Source organism: Panonychus citri, unplaced genomic scaffold (genome assembly GCF_014898815.1).
Source record: "Panonychus citri isolate SS breed McGregor unplaced genomic scaffold, ASM1489881v1 Contig00001, whole genome shotgun sequence".
Classification (NCBI taxonomy): Eukaryota; Metazoa; Arthropoda; class Arachnida; order Trombidiformes; family Tetranychidae; genus Panonychus; species Panonychus citri.
In genome coordinates, this window is record NW_026515406.1 from 1,808,500 (window position 1) to 1,828,211 (window position 19,712).

General features: G+C 32.0%; 8 protein-coding genes and 1 long non-coding RNA gene across 12 annotated transcripts; 5 read left to right on the top strand and 4 right to left on the bottom strand.

Annotated features, from left to right (window-relative positions):
- Window positions 1-71: 71 nt before the first annotated feature.
- On the top strand, window positions 72-1,730 carry LOC128387690 (chromosome partition protein Smc-like). Its single transcript, XM_053346972.1, has 2 exons — window positions 72-352; window positions 614-1,730. Exons 1-2 carry the CDS (start codon window positions 346-348, stop codon window positions 1,282-1,284), a joined length of 678 nt encoding a protein of 225 aa, XP_053202947.1. The 5' UTR covers window positions 72-345; the 3' UTR covers window positions 1,285-1,730.
- Window positions 1,731-1,792: 62 nt separating this feature from the next.
- Window positions 1,793-3,162, bottom strand: LOC128388633 (transcription initiation factor IIA subunit 2-like). The gene is made up of 2 exons (XM_053348093.1): window positions 2,828-3,162; window positions 1,793-2,505 (listed from the first exon to the last, which is right to left on the bottom strand). The coding sequence occupies exons 1-2, from the start codon at window positions 3,002-3,004 to the stop codon at window positions 2,347-2,349; spliced, it is 336 nt and encodes a 111-aa protein (XP_053204068.1). The 5' UTR covers window positions 3,005-3,162; the 3' UTR covers window positions 1,793-2,346.
- A 250-nt stretch (window positions 3,163-3,412) lies between these two features.
- LOC128388543 (mitochondrial intermembrane space import and assembly protein 40-B-like) lies at window positions 3,413-4,032 on the bottom strand. The gene has a single exon (XM_053347991.1). It carries the CDS (start codon window positions 3,934-3,936, stop codon window positions 3,478-3,480), a length of 459 nt encoding a protein of 152 aa, XP_053203966.1. The 5' UTR covers window positions 3,937-4,032; the 3' UTR covers window positions 3,413-3,477.
- A 43-nt stretch (window positions 4,033-4,075) lies between these two features.
- On the top strand, window positions 4,076-6,047 carry LOC128387015 (required for meiotic nuclear division protein 1 homolog). The gene is made up of 8 exons (XM_053346182.1): window positions 4,076-4,309; window positions 4,373-4,459; window positions 4,576-4,763; window positions 4,836-4,875; window positions 4,970-5,070; window positions 5,145-5,242; window positions 5,328-5,707; window positions 5,799-6,047. The coding sequence occupies exons 1-8, from the start codon at window positions 4,145-4,147 to the stop codon at window positions 5,856-5,858; spliced, it is 1,119 nt and encodes a 372-aa protein (XP_053202157.1). The 5' UTR covers window positions 4,076-4,144; the 3' UTR covers window positions 5,859-6,047.
- A 139-nt stretch (window positions 6,048-6,186) lies between these two features.
- On the top strand, window positions 6,187-9,218 carry LOC128386830 (protein inscuteable homolog). Its single transcript, XM_053345964.1, has 2 exons — window positions 6,187-7,327; window positions 7,891-9,218. The coding sequence occupies exons 1-2, from the start codon at window positions 6,701-6,703 to the stop codon at window positions 8,953-8,955; spliced, it is 1,692 nt and encodes a 563-aa protein (XP_053201939.1). The 5' UTR covers window positions 6,187-6,700; the 3' UTR covers window positions 8,956-9,218.
- Window positions 9,219-9,800: 582 nt separating this feature from the next.
- LOC128387531 (UDP-N-acetylglucosamine transporter-like) lies at window positions 9,801-11,752 on the bottom strand. The gene is made up of 3 exons (XM_053346758.1): window positions 11,475-11,752; window positions 11,080-11,231; window positions 9,801-10,885 (listed from the first exon to the last, which is right to left on the bottom strand). The coding sequence occupies exons 1-3, from the start codon at window positions 11,674-11,676 to the stop codon at window positions 10,283-10,285; spliced, it is 957 nt and encodes a 318-aa protein (XP_053202733.1). The 5' UTR covers window positions 11,677-11,752; the 3' UTR covers window positions 9,801-10,282.
- A 141-nt stretch (window positions 11,753-11,893) lies between these two features.
- Window positions 11,894-14,263, top strand: LOC128387324 (calumenin-like). 3 transcript variants are annotated; one of them, XM_053346672.1, is made up of 3 exons: window positions 11,894-12,471; window positions 12,700-13,623; window positions 13,706-14,263. In XM_053346672.1, the coding sequence occupies exons 2-3, from the start codon at window positions 12,886-12,888 to the stop codon at window positions 13,985-13,987; spliced, it is 1,020 nt and encodes a 339-aa protein (XP_053202647.1). In that variant the 5' UTR covers window positions 11,894-12,471; window positions 12,700-12,885; the 3' UTR covers window positions 13,988-14,263. The 3 variants fall into 3 exon arrangements, with proteins under 3 accessions (XP_053202647.1, XP_053202573.1, XP_053202505.1); XM_053346598.1 differs by lacking the exon at window positions 11,894-12,471 and adding an exon at window positions 12,480-12,624; XM_053346530.1 differs by lacking the exon at window positions 11,894-12,471 and having other exon boundaries at window positions 12,631-13,623.
- On the bottom strand, window positions 14,254-15,383 carry LOC128388723 (uncharacterized). Its single transcript, XR_008325331.1, has 4 exons — window positions 15,250-15,383; window positions 14,914-15,112; window positions 14,508-14,681; window positions 14,254-14,393 (listed from the first exon to the last, which is right to left on the bottom strand). It is a non-coding gene; the product is annotated as an uncharacterized LOC128388723 (long non-coding RNA).
- Window positions 15,202-19,677, top strand: LOC128386676 (protein DENND6A-like). 2 transcript variants are annotated; one of them, XM_053345851.1, is made up of 8 exons: window positions 15,202-16,299; window positions 16,417-16,588; window positions 16,757-16,795; window positions 17,151-17,303; window positions 17,422-17,608; window positions 17,690-18,149; window positions 18,222-18,316; window positions 18,381-19,677. In XM_053345851.1, the coding sequence occupies exons 2-8, from the start codon at window positions 16,427-16,429 to the stop codon at window positions 19,064-19,066; spliced, it is 1,782 nt and encodes a 593-aa protein (XP_053201826.1). In that variant the 5' UTR covers window positions 15,202-16,299; window positions 16,417-16,426; the 3' UTR covers window positions 19,067-19,677. The 2 variants fall into 2 exon arrangements, with proteins under 2 accessions (XP_053201826.1, XP_053201753.1); XM_053345778.1 differs by having other exon boundaries at window positions 15,203-16,302.
- The last annotated feature ends 35 nt before the right edge of the window (window positions 19,678-19,712 follow it).

The following is a 19,712-nucleotide window of genomic DNA, read 5'->3' on the forward strand; positions in this document are numbered from 1 at the left end:
TTTTCTTTTCTTTTGAAAAAAAGAAAATCTAATTGAAAAGATTCACTTTCTTTTCTGTTTCTGTGTGTTCATTTCTTTAATTTAATTGTTTCTCTTTTTAATTATAATTGCACTTGATTAACCGTTGATTGGAATTTGTAAATTAATTTCTCCTTCTCCATTCATTACCTGTCATCAAATTTCTCTTTTCCATTGCAAGTACAATTGTATAAATGTGATTAACCAGAATTTTCTCCAACCACATACCTTGAACTGATTCCATTCTGCTTTCAATCTTTAATATCAATCGTTAATCTAATTTATTTTTCCTGATTCATTTGTGTCCATCGATTGAGTTAATCATCAATGTATGGTTAGTATTATATTTACTTTGTTTATCCTCTTATCTTACCTTCGTTTTGTTTTTCGATGATCCTAAGAGTTTAGGTAAATTTAATGAAATGCCTTTAATTTAAAGTTTCTCAATCATGTTTCATTAATATTCAAAGTGTTTGGACCATTTTTGATTCTTCCGTTTTGTTTTTCATCATCGTTACAATTTAATTTTGGTCTATGAAGTTTTACTGACTCTTATTTTTTTTCTTTTACTTTCTTTCTGTTTTTTTTTCTATAGCTGAACACCAAACAGATGAACCTGAGGATCCTGTATACACTTCACTGGTCACATCAGTATTAAAATTGCAAAATGAGAACAAAAACTCAAAAGAGTCCATCAAAAGGCTAGAAGATGAATTGAAAAAAGAGAAAAGAAAACAGGAAGATGAGAAAGTACAATTCAAGGATATATTCGAAGAAGTTGAAAATCTAGAAGCAGAGAAGATCAAAGTACAAGAAGAATTGGAGAAAGTTATCAATGATAATAAATCACTCCGTGAAGTTTGCAGTGGCTCCTGTCAAGAATTAACTGATTCTGCAAATGAGGTGATGGTCAAATTAAAAGAAATGGTCAACTGTTCAACAACTATGAGAGAGCATTTAAGTCGGATAAATCAGACCTTGATCGCAAATGGACCTGATAAGCAATCAATTGGAATCAATACAGATCTGAGTGGTGATGACTATGCAGGAGTATCTGTTCAATCAGATGTATCCGCTTGTAAAGACAGTGTCATCGAAGTGTTGACCAATTCAAATTTTGATCTAGAAAGACAAATTGAAGCGATTACCCAAAAAACCATTCCAAGTGACAGTATGTTGGTACTCGTTGAAGAATGGCGAGAGTTAAGGGTAAAGGCCAACAAGTTGAAAAGGACAATCGACTCAAGTGTTAACTACAATATGTGATGGCAAAATTTTCATCTAAATCATATCTACTCTGTCTGTCTCTCTCTCTCTCTCTCTCTTTCTCTCCATGACTTCCATTTTCTTTTCCCTCTTCACTCCTCGTTTTCTGCGTCTTTCTTTGTCGCTTTCTCTCTCTCTCTCTCTAATCTCTTCTTTCACTATCTATTATCTCTCCCTCACTTTCTCCTTCTTTTCACGCTAATGATTCTTTTTTTCTTTTCTATTTTTCTCTCTCTCTTTATCTACTTCATCCTCATACTCAATCCTCGTTCATAATTTGTACCTTGTTCTGGAGATGGAACAGTTTCCCAGTAGCTAAAGATAGCTACTGATGGGAAGAAATTTGCTAACAATCTACTTTAAACACATACACTCTCCCTCTCTTTCTCCCACAACAATCAACTAAATTGGAGAGAAAAATTTTAATTAAATTAATGTGTCACTCATCTAGGGATTGATTGATCACTTATTATTATTATCGGTAAATGAAGTTTACTGTTCATACATGTACTTAGGTCTGGAACAATTTGCATCTTCTCAGCATTTTTATTCAATGATTTTAGGGAAAAAAATTCAAATGTTGAGTAGGTGGGTGGGTGGTAATGGTGGTGGGTTAACACAAAGATAACTGATTTTCTTTTATCCAAAATTGACATGGATAGAAATTCACAGCGAAAGAAACATCAAGGTAAGAAGAGAAATAGTAAGATATAGGAAGAAATAATGATAGGTTCGAGTTAGTCATTATTAAGACAATTAATTGATGACTAAAGAAACTTTCTGAATGTATAAGAGATTTGTGATTGGAAGAAAGACACAATTGGACATTCGTTTTGTTGTTTGTCTTTGAAAGGGAAAGTGTCCGATGGTTGATTTGATTTTTTTTCCTTTTGTTTCTCCGCTGTGTTGATATAACTTTAGCTTTTCTTTTTGGTTTCAATTCTCCAAATAGATTGACTTTTTTTTCAAATAATACACAGGTGACCCAAATACATATTTATACTTTTTTTTGTAACATTTTCAACTTGATTTTTGTGTCTATTAGTATGTTACAGAAGAGTTTCAATCTCTTTCATCTCTTATATTGGGACTTTTACCATCACAAGCGACTATTTTAACATTATCCACTTTAACCAATTCTTGAGCTTCCCTAAATTCAACGTCTTTAAGCACTAGAGTCCAAACATTGTCACAAAATCGGTATGTTCTAAGATGACCAGCCTAAAAAGAGGAACAAGGGAAAAAGGAGAGAGAAAGAGAGGAAGAAAAAGAGAATAGAAAAAAAATGTAAACCAAGAAGCCATTAGTCAAAAAAAGGACACGAAAGGAAAGCAGGTAAAAATGATGATGTTGTTTGGTAAATGTTGTGATTAGAGTGGAAAAGAAGCTTTCAAAAGAGAGAAGAACAAAAAATGACAAAAAAGAAGAGAAGAAAAAAATAAACTATAAAGTGTAAGGAGAGAAGAAAAAATTTAAGAGAATAGAATTTACAAGGTAAAGGGTGAAAAGGTATGGGAATTGATGGAAGGAAATTATTAATTACCTTGAACGTTAATCGAGTTTTAACTTTACTGGCCAGTGCGATGTTGATTGTTTTGTCAAAATGAAGAAGAACCTTAAGTGCTAATTGTGGAGTAATTTGAGAGCATTGAACAAACTCATCAAGGCTTTCTTGAAGAGTGTGACCCAAGGTTGTATTACGATAAAGTTGATAAGACATCGTGTGAATTGAAAGTAGAAGATTAAAATAACAAAATTAGGAAGAAAGGAAGAAAAATAAAACAACAAATTAAATATAATAATTAGGAATTAAATAGGAATTTTAAATAATCAAATGAAAGACCTGATTGATTTGTCTCTTGGTTTGTTTACCGAAAATGAGAACCAGCGGTTCGTGAGAATAGCCAATCAAGGAAAACCTGAGAATTTGCTATTTTCACAGCAAATTCAATTTCGAGACATTTAAATTTTTTTTTAAATTTAGAATTTAATTTATTTCGAAACTAATTTTATATTAAATGTAAATAGAGTTTTCTTTTTTTGTTTTGTCTAACAATAAATTGAGATAAAGTACAAACTACATGAATGATTAATTCTAATTTTGGCCTTGTTTGTTGTTTTATGTGAGAAACAGTTGATTGATATTAGTTTGTGCTCATGTTAATTGTTAAATTGTTGATTGTTTGATATCAGCTAAGAGTTTTTTTTACCACTTCCAGTTGCAGTGATGTTTTCATCTTGGATTTTACTGTGAGATCCACTGGTACCTTTAATATCATCGTCAGTGTTTGTCAAATCACCAACTAAATCATCGTCTTCATCATCTCTTTTAGGATATAAATTGGGATAACTGGACATACACTCTTGTAATTGAGCAAATTTTTCTACACATTCAAAGCCTCTATTATCTGTTTCATCGGTGGATGAGGCACGATAACATGAGAAAGCTTCACGAAATTGATAAGCACATGGACCAGAGGCCATTCCACCAATACAAGGACAATTCCAATTAATCTCACCATTGGGTAATATTAATCCTGGTTCACGATCTTCTGGTTTAATCTCAGGTAATTGAATGTTACTCTCTTGAGATAATTCTTCCGGTGTCACCAAGATGATTCGATCTTTACCAATTTGTTTACAAAGAGACATGATTATAAATAGAATCAATAGAATAACAATTTAAATTATCAATCAAAGGAAAACAAAAACAAAAACATGTGAAGAAAATTTTTTTTTCTTTTTCTCCACTGCCGTTAGATGGCAGCTCATTTATAGAAAACATTGTGATGTTTTGTTAAAATCATTTCTTTTTTTAATCCTCACTTTTAATTGTGTTTAATTATTGATTCCAATTAAAATGTTATCTGTTACTGGTTTTATATTCTTCAGACAATCAGTGAGATGTTTATCTACACTTTCTAGAACACCTTGTGGTCCAGTTGAATTTAATTCCAAAGTTAAATCGTTAACATGTTTGTATGGTAAAGTTGAAAACCTCACATGTTACCGGTTCAAAAGTCAGGTAATTAGTTTGGTTAAATTGTCACTTTGTTTTATTAACTCTGATTGTCTTTTCTTTCTTCAGGAATCAAAGGCTCAATTATTTCAATTGAAAGCAGCAACTCTTGTCAGATCACCTAAGAAAAAATCATCTCCCAGTCTTAACAATAAGGTAAGTGATTTAAATTGAAATGCGTTTAAGTTTATCCTCAAACTCTTGATTTTATTGAATAATTTGTTGATTTTTGTTTTTTTTTCTTCTCCTGTTTTCATCATAATTGCGCCTAGAATTTACTTATGGTTGAAGCCTTTAGTACCGCTGAGGAGTATCGATTCTCCGATCTATATGATGTCCTCTCTAAAAAAACTGATCTCGTTGAAGTGAAGATAAGTGATGATTTAGCGGATGATGTAATTTCTTTCAAACTGAATAAAGGCAATGATGTTGCAAAACCTTCTACAATGTATATCTTCAGGTAAATACGAAAGAAATCATCAAATCAGATGAGTTAATTTTAATTCTTTTCTATTTTCATCTAATTATGCAGAGATGGAGCAACCGTTTTCTGGAATTTTGATCCAACTGAAGTTAGTTTTGTCTGGTATATTTGATACACAAATTTTTCTACATGATTTCAAAATCTAATTATCTGTTTGTCATAATCTCATTTCTCCATCAAAGATAAAAAATACTCTCCAACTACTACGTGCCTTTGAAATAAAATCTTACCCGGATGATTTGGTTCACGAGGAAAATGAGCAGATGCAATTTGCATACACTGAGTAAATTATTTGCATCATTTTGCTGTTAAATATTTCACTAATTAACTTTTCTACTTGTAATCTTTTTCTCACAGTGTTAAATCAAAGATTAGTCGAAATACTATCCAATTAATTGATAATGAAGATCCACCTTTATGTCAATACACTTTTTCCAATGCATTAGCTTTATCAGGTAGAACCAATTACTTTTAATCTTCTTATTCAACTAATTTTACTAATTTAATTTTGAATTTTGTTCCTCTTTTTTCTTAATTCAGTTAAATTATCCATATGGGAATCTTCATTAGATTATTATGTTGATAGTATTAAATTTATATCGTCCGACATTCGTGATGGAAAGAAAATCAAATTAACCCAAGATGAAGTTTTTCGTAAAACTGGTGAACTATTTAGTCTTCGACATCAGATCAATTTAAGCTCCGATCTATTGGATACACCGGATTTCTATTGGGATCGGCAAGAATTAGAGAATTTGTTTATTCAAACTTGTAGTTATCTAAATACTCTCAAGCGAACCAAAGTGATGAACGATAAGTTAAATCACTGTTTAGAATTAATGAATCTATTGGAAAGTCATCTAAGTGATAAACATCACGTTCGCTTAGAATGGATGGTTATTATTCTCATCATGTGTGAGGTAATTAATTAATTGTTTTTCTCATTCCAGTTCATTTTACTAATGTTATTCTCTCTCTTTCTTTTCCTCCATTTTTATTTTCCATCTACAGGTTGTCTTCGAGATAATTCATTATTATGAAAGACTCGTTGAAGAAGAGGAACATAAATAATTGTACCTTTATTTAATTCTTTTCAATCAATTGTTAGTTTAATTTTAGAGATTTGAAAAAATCGTAAACAAAAACAAAAAATTTAGTGACCCAAAATTAAAAGGACAAAACTGAATCAATTGTTGATTAGATTCAATTTTTCTTGTACAAATAAAGTTGATATTCTTACATGAAATTATTACTCCCCAATCAACTTGAAATGTGTGTCACATTATAACTAATTAATTACCCTTACCATCAATCTTTAAGGTAGAGCAAATTAGACTAATCAATACAATTAACATGGTTGCTCATCAGCTGACATTTAACATAAGATGACAAAATTTACATCAAAGTACCAAAGGTGAGAGAGAGAGAGAGTTAGACACACACACAGGAAAAGGTAAAGGTGCAAGAAGGTAATTGTTGATATTAAAGATGAAGATGATGATCAGATGATAATGATGATGATAATGTGAGGATGCATGTTGTATGTAATATCAACATCTGCCTATGAGCATGTTATATGTTGCTGATCCTTGGCACGCGTCCAACCGTTTATAGTTTTTGGCGCGTGCCAGATGCTCTCTCTCACTCTCTCTATGTGTCTCCCTCTCCTTAGATATTAACATCTTCTCTCTCTCTCTCTCTCCCCTCTCATCATTATCATCCTTAGTCTCTTTTAACGGTTATCACTCTCTCTCTCTCTCTCTCCTCTTTATCTGTTTCAGATTTGAAAGTAAACGACAATTTGAACCATTTAAACATGAACATTGATAGAATCAACATCTCATTTTATTAGATTTGTGAAAATTGTATTTATTAAATTGTGACTCTTTTAATTCTCTATTTTCTCATCAATTATGAAGCAAATGATTCAACCCTCTAAAAGTAATCAAATTGTTCATCGAAATAATTTAATTGTTTCATCACCTTCATCATCTCCTCCTCATCCTCCTGCTCGAGTTGTTGTTGCTCGAAGTGATTTACCAGGACCAGGAACTTGTGTCGGCCAATGGTTGGTTGAAATTCGTCGTCGAACTGAAATGGAAAGTCTGAGTGCTCTTCAGGCTAAATCAGTCGCTCTAGAACAAGACTCTGTTCGTGCTCTATCGGTTCGATGTGCCCAAGTTTCAGTTCGAAAGGTTCGATTTGCTTCCGTTCAAATTATCGATGATATTGATATTCTCATCGACACTTTACCAGTAACTTGTGGACGACTTCGAGATTGTCAACACGATTTCAACATAATCTACAGTAACATTGTTAATCTTGTCGATACTTGTGCTCGTAAAAGACCCGAAAGTGAATTGGCCATTTTATACAAAATCGCGGACGAGGTTCGATCAATTTGTGGTACATTGAACTTATTTATGACTGATTTTCTACGGAAAAACAAGGTTAACAATGCCCAACTTGAGGCCTACCTCCGTAAATTAAAGGAGAGACTCGGTGAACTAGTCGATTCAACAATCAGATGGGAATGTCAGGTAATTATTAACATTAATTTCTAGAGAAAAAAAAAACTAAGAACTAGATGAAACTTGTATTGGAAAATGTCAAATTTTTGTTATAAAAACAAATGACAATCAGAAATGTCATAAAAATCAAAGAGCAATTTAAATGTTGACACGAGACAGAAAATTAACAAAAAGCAAAAAGAAAGATGAAAGATGAAAGGAAGAGGAAGTTACATCCGGTCTATGGCTCGAATGTACATCTCGAACCATAGAGATCTCCCTTATGTACATATGGGAATTAACAATGTGACGGAAGTTGAAGTCGCTTGTTATTTAAAGGAGACGGAGGTCAAAGTGGGTTCGTAATAAGAGGAGACTCAGATGATCCAGAAAAGTAGATAGAATCATTTTTTATGCTAATCCTCTTGTAGTTTATCCGGTTGGATTACAATGTTAACTTAGACACTAAATTGATCTCTTTTGATTAACTCTCATTCTCCGATCCATCAATGTAACCATTCATCTCAAACTCTGTAATTAACAAATTTGTTTCCTCTTCTTTTTGTTTTCAAATTATCTATTTATTCATTCAGATAATCTCATCAGGACTTAATCGTCACATTGAAAGTTTGACCCTTAAATGGTCACTTTTTGCCCTCTGGCAATTGACCAAAAACGATGCTTACATTTGTCGCATTTTCGTCCAAGACAATGGAATAATCAATCGACTGATTAAAATCGTTTCATCAAATATTCTTGGTAAACCTTTTGTTGGTCAAGATCAAATTCGAGCCGCTGCTTTTAGGACATTAACTCACCTTTGTATTAATCCGGACGCAATTAGGACAATTTATAATCGTCTTGATATGGACAAACATATAATCATCCCTTTGCAAAGGGAAACATCAGAAATTGTGATCAGAGAGATAACTGGATTTCTAGTACAAATTACAACTCCATTCATTGATTATAAACGGTCAACTCAGAAAGACACTTGTCTTGCCTCTTTCATCAATGGATCACCTTTGGATGAGTTAATTACTTCGTTAATTGCTGTTGCCACCGAAACAGATTCTCATGAGATTTTCCTTCTAATCACTGCTTCCATTGCAAATATCTCTTTCTACGAGCCTGAGTTAATCATTCGAACTCGAACTCTTTCAATCCTAATGACTGCGACTCGATCAAAGTCCCGGTTCTCTAATGATACCGCAATTAAGGATCAAATCATCACAATTATGGCAAATGTGTCTTCCATTGATACTAATGAAATTGTTAAATGTGGTGCATTAGTTTATCTAATTAGTGCCCTTCAAATGAGACCGATCACCGTTGAAGGTGATGAAGTTGAACTCGCGGCCATTGAACGGATTCAACAGAAAGTGGCCACAGCGTTAACCAGATTAGCGTCTAATCAAAACGTCGCCGGATTAATTTACGAGTTAAAAGGCTGCCAAAGATTAGTACAAATCTGTAAGGAGCCAAGGGAACGTAATTACAGTGAGACTGTGCTAATTGCTTCGTTAATTGCTCTTCGAAGACTTTGTTCAATGTTAAAACCTGAAACAATTAAGTTGATCAATGCCGTTGATTTAGTTACACTAAACCTTGAACAAGCTTTTAGTCAATGTAACAAAATGACAGAAAGTTACGTTTAACAAACTTTAAATCATTTTCATCAATTTCCCCGTGAAACAAAAAAAATCAACATCAATTGTTCAACAATTAACTTTTCCTAAACTGTCACCAACTTGATTAACCGATTTCGATATTTACATAATTGTATATATAAATTAAATGTAATCACTGTAATTATAAAAACTTTGACCCATAAAGTTGAAGATATAATCAACTTATGGAAAGTATAATTAACTTATTTCTGTTTTTATCTTTACAATAAATGAATAATTATCATCGTTAAGTGAAAGATTTGAATTAATTTATTTCTATGGGAATTAATCATTACCCATAGCGAAAAGTTTTTTATGGGAATTAGTAAATCAGCTGAGCGATTCAATTGAAAACCCATAAGGAGACACAAGAAACTTGAATGAAGGGAAAAGGTGAATGGTAGTAAAGGTTATCAAGGTTAAAGGTCATGTTGTTGTAGATGAACATCAACATCTGTTCACCATTTCGATGTGCTAACAAAACTTACATGTTGTTGATCCTCAACACGCGTTCAACCGTCGATTTAGCTTTTGGCGCGTGCCAGATGCTAACTCCCTCTTTCTGTCCTCTCACTCTCCCTCTGCCTCTCACCTTGATTATCATCTTGGTCTCTTTAACGGTTATCGACTTGATTTCAAGTTCTCAATCAACTGATCATTTGCATCAATAGAAAAAATCAATTTCTCCTCAATTTCCATGAAAACTTGTACCTGATTCGGGGCCTCAAAGGTAGATAACTTATTAATTGTTTAGAATAACATTTGATAAAGTTTAATCATTTACTTTTCATTTGGATGATTAAATATTTTGGAAATGATTGAGGCTCAAAATGTTTGGTTGTGCAAAAATTTGATCATTAGTTTATTTGTTGATACAAATATTGATGTTGTTTAATTTGGTCACATTGGCATCTTTGTATTTGATTGGGATTTCTGTCAGTAATTATATATTTACAATTAACTCGTATCACTTTATTGTAGCGAAAAAATTTTTTTTGTTTAAATGATTATCTGAAGTTTGTATTTACTCAATGAGACTAGAAACATTTTAAAAATTACCATTAAGTTGTTGGGTATTTTGAGCTGCCTTTCTGATCACGAATGTCAATCAATCAGTTGATTGTTGTTTTCATTTGTATACATGATCAAAGTCCAATTTGAAAAAATGAAATTTCTTGACAAAATAAATAAATAAATTAATCAATTGTAAAAGTTACACAGAATCAGGGAAGTGGTTGATCATTTTTTGTTGTTGCTGGAATTACGTTGGAATTGGTTTAGAAGTTTCAGAATTGATCAAATTGTTAACAACGAATCATTTATAACCATAAAGGATAACAGCGGCTAATACCATGGGTGCACCATAGATGAAATAAGGTTGAGGTGTGAAATCGTCTAATAAATAAAACGAAATCAATGTCGAAATGACAATTGAAATGGAAGTGGCAAAACCTTTGAGAATATTGTCCGCGTATTTCATTACAAATGCAACGATAAAACCACCGAATGCATGAATTGAGATAACAGTCCAAGTGAGATAATCATAACCATGAAAGAAACCAAGTGAACTAATTGTTGAATGATCTTGAACAAGTGCGTTAATCAAGGCGATAATTGAACTGATAAAAGATAACTGGAAATTTCGAATCCATAAACTTTGATCTCCTTTTTTTAAAATTTTCTCAAAATAAACACCAGTAAATCCACTTAGAAAACACGAAATTAGAACACAGATTAACCCGATAAGATCATTTTGACGTTCAGATGATTTCGTTTGTGCTGATGGATCGTGTAACTGTATTGCCACAACTCCAGCCATTAACATGATCAGTGACACCCATTGGAGTAAAGAGAGACGTTTGTTCAACATCAAAACTGAGAAAATTGCTGTCACCAGAATTTTCAGCTGATAAGTTACCTAAATGAGGAGAAAAAGAGAGAGACAGAGAGAGACAGGAAAGTAAACAGATGATTAGACAATCGAGTATCAAATCTGTCAAAAGACATGAGACAGCCTTCCAATCAACTGTAATGTTTATTTTAACTGATAAAAGGTAAAAGAAGCAATAACAATAGTTAATTACCAGAGAAACTGAAATTATTGATACTTACTTGATAAGTAACTGAATCAAGGTGAGACAATGCCACGAAGAGTAAATTATTTTGTACTGTGTAAGATAAAGCCGGTACAGCAGATTTTAAGGATTCCTGGCGATTAAGAATCATTTCTTTGTAAAGCAATCTCATACATGACATCAGGCTTCCTAAGAAGTTACAAAAGAAAAGAATAAAAATAAAATAATAGAATAGAATAGAATTTACAAAAGAAAATCAAACTCATGGAGAAAAGAATAGAAAAAAAAGATTCTCAACAAACATGGTGAAGACAAAAAGAATATCAATTAATAATTAGAATCACCGAAAAATTAACTCAGTAAATGTGTTGATGGTCATTCTATGATTAAGACCAATTTAAAGGGTAACAATTAATTAGAAATTTAACTTACCTGTTTGAGCTAATAAAACAATTAAACTTGTTAACACTTTAATTATCTCAGATGAGACAACGGTTGTTGATACAAGGTAATTTTTGGATGAATCTTTTGTCCGGTGTCTTGAATATCTTAATAGAAGAACACATCCCGTTGTTTGAAGAACAAGGATCAACAATAATCCAAATTTTAATCTTTTATTAGATTTAGTTGACATTCTCAACTATTTAAATCAAACTAATCAAATTAACTAAACATTGAAATGAAATTTTCATCACAACAAAACCCAAAAGATCAACAAAATATTCGAATCCTGATTTGGCTGATCCAATATCGAATCCATGCTTACCAGTTGTTCTTTGGTATCTGGAAATATCTGGTTCAGTCCTTAACCAGATTTTCAAGACGATTGTTAATTGTTACAACGAAAATATAATTATCATGTTAATCACTTCAATTACATTTTATCGTTTAATGTATTTCAATCTATTACGTTGTTAATTGTGTTCGTGTTCATCTTCCGACTCAAAGTAATAATATTACAATTGAATCAATAATATTTATTTATTGTCCATTGTTACACTTAATTGTCATGGCAATTAGCTGATTGTAACATGAAACTTACCTATTCTGGAATGAAATCTCCTGAGTGATTAAGTCGGTAATTTGCTGATTGTCAGTTCTGTCCTGGGACAATTATTGATGATCGTTAATTAGATTTGAGACAATTTATCTTCTCAATTAGTTTGGTTTTTATAGGAAATATTTTCCATTCAATATCCTCATTAAACTCACAATGTAAATCATCAATTACTTTCAACAATTAAACAATTGTGTTTAAAAGTCCCTGTGAAACTTTAACTGTAAGATGTTCAAATCGTCATCTCTTCAAATGGTGACAATTAAATTACCAGGAACAGTAACTAATTAGTATAGACTATCAAACCATTGAACGAACAAAAATTACAATGGAATCAAATTATTGGATCAAGTTTAGAATTCAAGAAAAAAGGTAATGTTCGAATCCTGTGGAATAGAATATGTTAACATGGGTTAACAATAAGCCCCAACAATTAAATTGGAAAGTTGATTCTCCCCATCCACCAAAATCTAGTTAAACAAGTCTCCTCACAAGAGACTCTCTCCTTCCCATCACATTGTTGACGTAGGTTAATTTTTCTATTCCTTCATTTTCACCTTACTCTTTGTTTACTTTTCTAATTTTCTATTTAATCAACAGTAATTTCAATTGGTTACATCAAGGTGATAAATTGGCTTGAGAAAGATCTAATTAACTTGTGAAAATCTTCCAATCAACAATTGAAAGCAGCAAAAGAGAGAATCAATTGTTTCCGTTTTGTATTTACCTGTTGTTTTCTCTCAAACCCTGTTAACTAATTAACATCATCCCACACCCTTTGTCACCATGGAAAGTAATTTAATGTCACTGGTCATCAATTCATCTTGTATATTGTTGTTATTGTTCACAATTAATGGTTATGTTTATGGTTCCAGTAAACCAGGGGACGATGAGAGTTTACATGAGAGTCAAATACCTGCGCCAGTATTTGATGGTGAAAATGATGGTTATTCACAACAACCAACACCAGAAGATATTCAAACTGAATTATCTGGTCTTTATCAGAAATATGATGAAAATGGAGATGGACAATTGACCATAGAAGAAGTGAAAAATTGGTTAGACGCGATGCACTTTGAAATAACCAAAGAAAATCTTGACCGTCAATGGGCTTTCTATGAACCAGTTCTTCAAGAAGTACATAGTTGGCATGAATATAAACCAACCGAATTGGAAGTTATTGATTGGGAAAAGTATAAGAATAAAACCTTCACCGAGGAAATGAAGGCCGAATCGGGTTCTGATCCTGCGGATAAATTAGTTTGGGAGACAATGTTAAATCGAGCTCAGAGACGATGGGAAGTCGCCGATTCCAACAATGATACCATTCTAACCAAAGAGGAATTTAAAGATTTCATGTGGCCTGAAGAGTCTAAATCAGAGGTTGTCAAGCAACGATTAGCCGAAGAGGGTCTCGAAGACATGGACACTGATGGCGATTCCAAAATCTCAATGGACGAATACATGAAACATTTGATCTCAATCACACCAGAAGGAGATCGATCTGAACCAGAATGGAGTGAAGTAAGTAAATGATTCAACTGAATGTAAATTAATTTCTCTCTTATTCCAATTAACCTTTGATTTTTTGATTATCTATTTGTAGGTTCAAAAAAATCATTTCGTTACTCATCTTGATAAAGATAATGATGGTCACCTGAATCCCAAGGAACTTGAATATTGGTTAACCGTTCAAACGGAAAGGCATAACGAAGAAGCCGCTCGTCTTGTGGCCTCAGCCGATGCCAATAAAGATCAACTATTATCTCATGATGAATTGATGGAAGCATATAATAACTTTTTCACTTTAATTCCGCCCAAATTTTGGAACAAATATTATCCAGAGGAACAATTGTTCGGACCAACTACACCTCATGATGAACTTTAATTCCCAAACTTACAAATTAATTGTGAATCTTTCAAAATGACTTTTGGTCCTTCGTTTTGTTAGAAATCAATCCTACATTCGAGCAGTTTATTTATTCATAATTTAACTCAACTAATTCGTTGTGGTCACAAGAGAAAAAGAGTTTATAAAAAAAATTCGATACATTGGAAATAATTTAAAATTGGTTTTCCCTTTTCAAAAGGATGAAAATTCCTTAATTGTTGGAGGGTTAAAAGGTGGTCAGTTAATTATAACATGTTCCATTTTTACCATCGATTCATTGATCTCTGTTTATCGAACCAATCTGATCCTGTATTCCGATATTCATCTCGAGTTCTTGTTTCGTTTGTAATTCTTGAGGTTGGACATGTTGATAAATGACCGAATTTGCGTCCTTCAGATGTTTCTATTAATCAAGTAGCTCAAATGTTTACTCTCGACAACGAAGTTAGAAGTTAATCAATCATAATTTTGCTCAGTTTAATCTTCTCTCAGTTAAGAGAAAGATTGAAAATCTTACCTGGTCTTTGATTTTTTTGTTCTTTTCCATTCTTATCCATTTTCGCCTCGATTGATTAAATTTGTTTGGTAATAATTAAAATGATAGATTCAACTTAGATGAAAATGCAACTATTTCATCTAAGATTTAAAATCTATTGACTGGCACTCAACGAAATCGGCAAGAAGATAAAATCTCCAATGAGAAACATTTATAGCAACGGAAAGAGAAGGTAAAAAATGAGAAAACAAAGAAAACAAAGAAGGTCAAAAAAATTTAGACGCAACAAATTCAACATTTCATGAGACAATTATTTTTTTCTCACCACCTACTCACGAATACTGACCAAAGGGGTCAGTCACCAAACGTCAGAAATAAATGTCACCACAATATTGAGATTTAATAACAAAATAATTACTAAACTTACCTGAGATTCAAAGCGAAAATCCTTGAGTTCCACTTACCTTTCAACAATCAGCAGAAGCAAAAAAATGACCGATTAAGATGCTAATAGAATTAGACTTCAATCTAATTGTTAAGAAGATTAATTGTTGACCAAATGGAAATAAAGATTATCGATGAAAGACCAAAACACAATTAATTAGAAAATAGACAGAAACCATAACCTGAGAAAGGAAGGAAAAAAAAAGAAAACAGAACAAAGAGAATAAAAAAATTCTTTTCTATTAGAAAGAGAAGGAGAGAAAGAGAGAAAAACATCTGATCTCCATTCCAGTTTTGCTCTTTCTTCTTGTTTACTTACATTTGGTTAATTCTCTTTCTTTTTTATTCTTTAGTTGAAATTACTAATTAATTATTATTTTCTATTCTATTACCATTATCATCAGTTGATCTAATTTCATCAGTTTATCATCTTTACATGTCCTTGGAAAGGAGAGAGTACAACAAGAGAGTCAACATTGATTAGTATCAACAACCAACATCATCAACATCAAACAACAAGATCAACAATAATTTTCTCATCAAGATTGGTTGTATTTCTGGTTGATTATGTTTATTGATAATCAACAACAATTTCCTCTTACCCCGATCTTCATGAGAGTATCTTTATTGTGATTCATCTTAACCTTTTAATTACCTGATTTTTTTTCAGAAAAATTCAACATTCAACAAACTAACAATGTGTCCATACCTTTGATTAGATTTTCCTCTTGCTGTTTTCTTGATTATTCTTTCTATTATTAGATAATCAATTTATTAATTTCCTCGCCTCGTTCCATCCTTTCAATCACTTGTGTGAATACACTAACAACATTATCAAATTTTATTCTGACCTCAGTGATTTCTCAACAGAATTTATTATTTTTGCTGTGATTGAACTAAAAACCCTAACACTTAACAGTTGCAGTTAAAAAAGTGACATGAACAAACTGTGATTTTGGTTGATTTTTTTCTCTCTACTATCAACACTAATTGTATTTACAATTTGAACAATTAACGGTTACCTGTTGACGTTTTTTCTTGCTTCTATTCTCCAGTTAACCTTGCCTCTTTTTCCTATTCAATTAGAATCAAAGTAAACCTCACTTTCCATTCTGTGTGTTTGTGTCTATTTATTTTGTGAGCCCTAAAAAATTTACTCTATTTTTCTTGAAACTACATGATTACGATGATTATCCTTCATCTTTTAAATTGTTTCTGTTGAAAATACTATTGACTGATGAAAATTTCTAATACCATCTAAATAATGCTGACAACAATCATCATCAATGATCATCCAAAGGTTATCTCAATTTAACCACAGTTAATTCCCGGTTCTCAGAAATTTATTACATTTTATCAACCTTTTACTGTTGTAAGTATTAATATTTGATTCCAGAAAAAAATAAGAGAATCAACTGGTTAACCAATCAGCTCTCTATTTTCTAATGATTAATTATTTTCTCTTCTTTTTTTACCAAAAATTCAGATTAAAAATCATGGATAACAATCATTGGAATGATTCTCCAACTCAATTTGAAACTAATGGTGATTCCAATCATTCAGACAAATTTATTCTCTTGCCATATGATAGATTTCGTAATTGGATTCATTGTGTTGCATTGGTTACTTTTGACATTGAATTAGGACAAGCGATTGAGGTATTTGATGAATATCCTCCTATCACCATCATCGATATTATTGAAAGATGATGATAGAAGAGAAAAATAATTCAAATGTTGACCCGATTTACTGTTATTTACCTGTATATATATTTCTAATGTTGCCCTCTTTCTCTCCTTCTCTTTTTCTCCCCAATATTCATGCAGAAAGTTTATCCCTCTCATGTTAAACTGAGCGAAAGAGAGGTTAGTACTGACAAGTTTTTCTTTCTTTTCTCATGATACCCCAACTTGACGTCATCACAATTAACACCACCAACAAAATCCTCAAGCGAACCCGGAATAACATTTTTAGAAGGAACCAGTAGAAATGAAAGAAGAAAGAGAAAAAAAATGAATCGATTGCAATCAAAATTCCAGCTTCACATTGACACCGAACAATCAGTTAACTGTTAACACGTTTTTCTGGTTCTTTTTTTGTTATGGTTAACAAACACAATAGATCAAATCGAAGGCCTTAAAAATTTATCTCCACCCAAAAAATGGGAAATAATTTTTCTTTTTTTCTTTTTCGATTTTTGTTTATTACTTTTCCCCATAGAAAACAAATATATGCTACTTGTCGTTTCCAGATAGTAACTCGGGCTGTATGGGTGATACCAAATTTCATTTTCGAACTCGATTAGGTCCAATGGCACGTAAATCGTTCACCATTTATCGTGATTACAATAATGAATGTTTAAGTGCTCTTCAGGTTGGTTTTTAAATCTCTTTATCGCTTCACTTGATTTTATAAACTCTCTAATTATTATGCACGAAACAATTCATAAATATACTTGTATTTACCTCTAATTTTCCGTCTCTCTTTCCAGGCCGATGCTTGTTACATTTACGGTTATGTTTATTTTCGCCAAGTTAAAGATCGAACTGCTCGTCGAGGCTACTTTCAAAAGTCTCTTGTAATACTAACAAGGCTTCCGTTTGTGAATCTATTTTCTCAAATAATATCTGTGATAGCTCCACAATATTTTGATAATGGAGAAGAAGTTTTATTAGAAGGTATTTTTGAATTTTCTTTTCTGTTCAAATTGTTCACTTTAAGTGCAATTTTTAATTTTTAATACCTTTACTTTTCTTTAGCCATTAATAATATTGATTTATGGCCCTCACCGAGTCCAGGATGTACTCTGAATCTCCCTCTATTAGGTTTTCATTTACAAATTCATATTCCTCATAAAAATGATGATTTCAGTTGTTCTCCAACAAGTGAATCGGCGGCTAAATTTCCTTCATCACCTTCAAGTAACAATCTACTCAATGGTTCCACTTTAGCACTACCCGCCATCATAATACCCTCTCTTTATGAGTTTAACATTTTTAAATGTTTCCTTTCCATAATATCTCACATTCAACTTATGTGGGAACTTGTTCTTACCTGTGAACCAATAATCGTCATGGCACCAACACCCGATATTTGCTGTGAAATGGTCCAATCTCTGGTCTCGATGATTTGGCCTTTAAAATACTCTTCCGATTTTCGGCCTTTCTTTACGATTCATGACACCGAGTTCAAAGAGTATACCCAGAAAAGTCAATCACCGTAAGTATTACAAAAAATAGAAAAAATCTTCGAAATACATTAAACCAATTGAGACCTTTTCTTGATTTTCAGACCTCCTGTGATACTTGGAGTTACGAATCCATTTTTTGCGAAAACTTTACAACATTGGCCTCATATAATCAGAATTTGTGAATATACTCCTCCTTGTAAGCTTTTATAATGGTCATTTACGTTTTGTTTTCTAATTGTCTTTTCTTTGGTATGATTTAGCTCCGAAAAAAACTCCCGCTGCCAAGATTTGGAAAGGAAAGACAATTAAAACTCTTGAATGTAAACCAGGTTTATACACTCGATATAAGCCTTTTCTTCAGCAGGATCAAGTGATTTTAAAGAAACTACTCAAAGGATTAGAATCTCGTCGTCCCCATGAAGTTCAAAGTACTTTGATGAGACGATATTTCATTGAATTAACATCGAGCTTTCTAATTCCTCTAGAACGTTATTTAGCCTCTCTGATGCCATTACAAAAAGATATTTCTCCCTTTAAATCAACCCCAATGATTCAACCCTTTAATCCTGATGATTTCCTAAAAACCCTGGAAACTTCTGGTCCCCAATTGACAACCGGTATCAAAGGTGATTGGAACTCATTGTATCGTAAATTTTTTCGAACTCCCAATTTCTCTGCCTGGTATGAATCTCGAGTTGGTGAGGTCAGTTCAAAGTTGAAAGCTCTTCACATTGAATCAATTTCAAAGGCAAATCTTGTCTCATGGATTGAAGATAAAGCAGAAATTGAAATAGTTGATCTAATATTAACCATGAAGGAAAAACTGAAAACCGTTGACAACGAAAGTTTACCTGTTGACAAAGGTATTGTCGAAAAGGTTGAGATTCAATTAGATGGTGTGATTAATTGTTTACCTCAAGATTTACATGACATTCTACGTAAATAATCATCAACAATCAATGGAAATAAAAGTTTTTGCTCATAAAACAAGAAAAAAGCAACGAAAAGAAGGAAACAACAATCAAAATAATTTCTCCAAATTCAATCAACAGATAATCAGATACAAATTATCATCAACAACTTTTGCTTAAAATCATTTCACAACTTTAATTGATCGGCAACAATCAAACTAAAAACACTTGAGAATTGAACTTTCAAACATAACTTTCAATGTTATGACCACTAATCAACAACAACAACATCATTAGTAGTTTATTATTAATATTTTCATTATTATCATCTTCATCATAGTTATCATCATCATAAGACACAATGATTATCATCCTAAACAATGATCACACCAAATATAATTTGAAAACAAAAGCAAAAGGAGAGGAAACTAATTTTGTTCAATGAACAATTAATTTCACTTATATATATTATTGTATTATCAATTTAAATTGTAGATTGTATTTTAAAATATTATTTATTTTGTTTCCACTTAAATCATCAACAAAAAAAAACTAATTGTAATCCAACATTGGAGAAGACAACAAAGCTTAATTGTAATAATGATAATAATATACTAATAATAATTATCAATGATGATAATAGTTACTATGATTGTGTCTCTCATTCATTTGATTATCAAG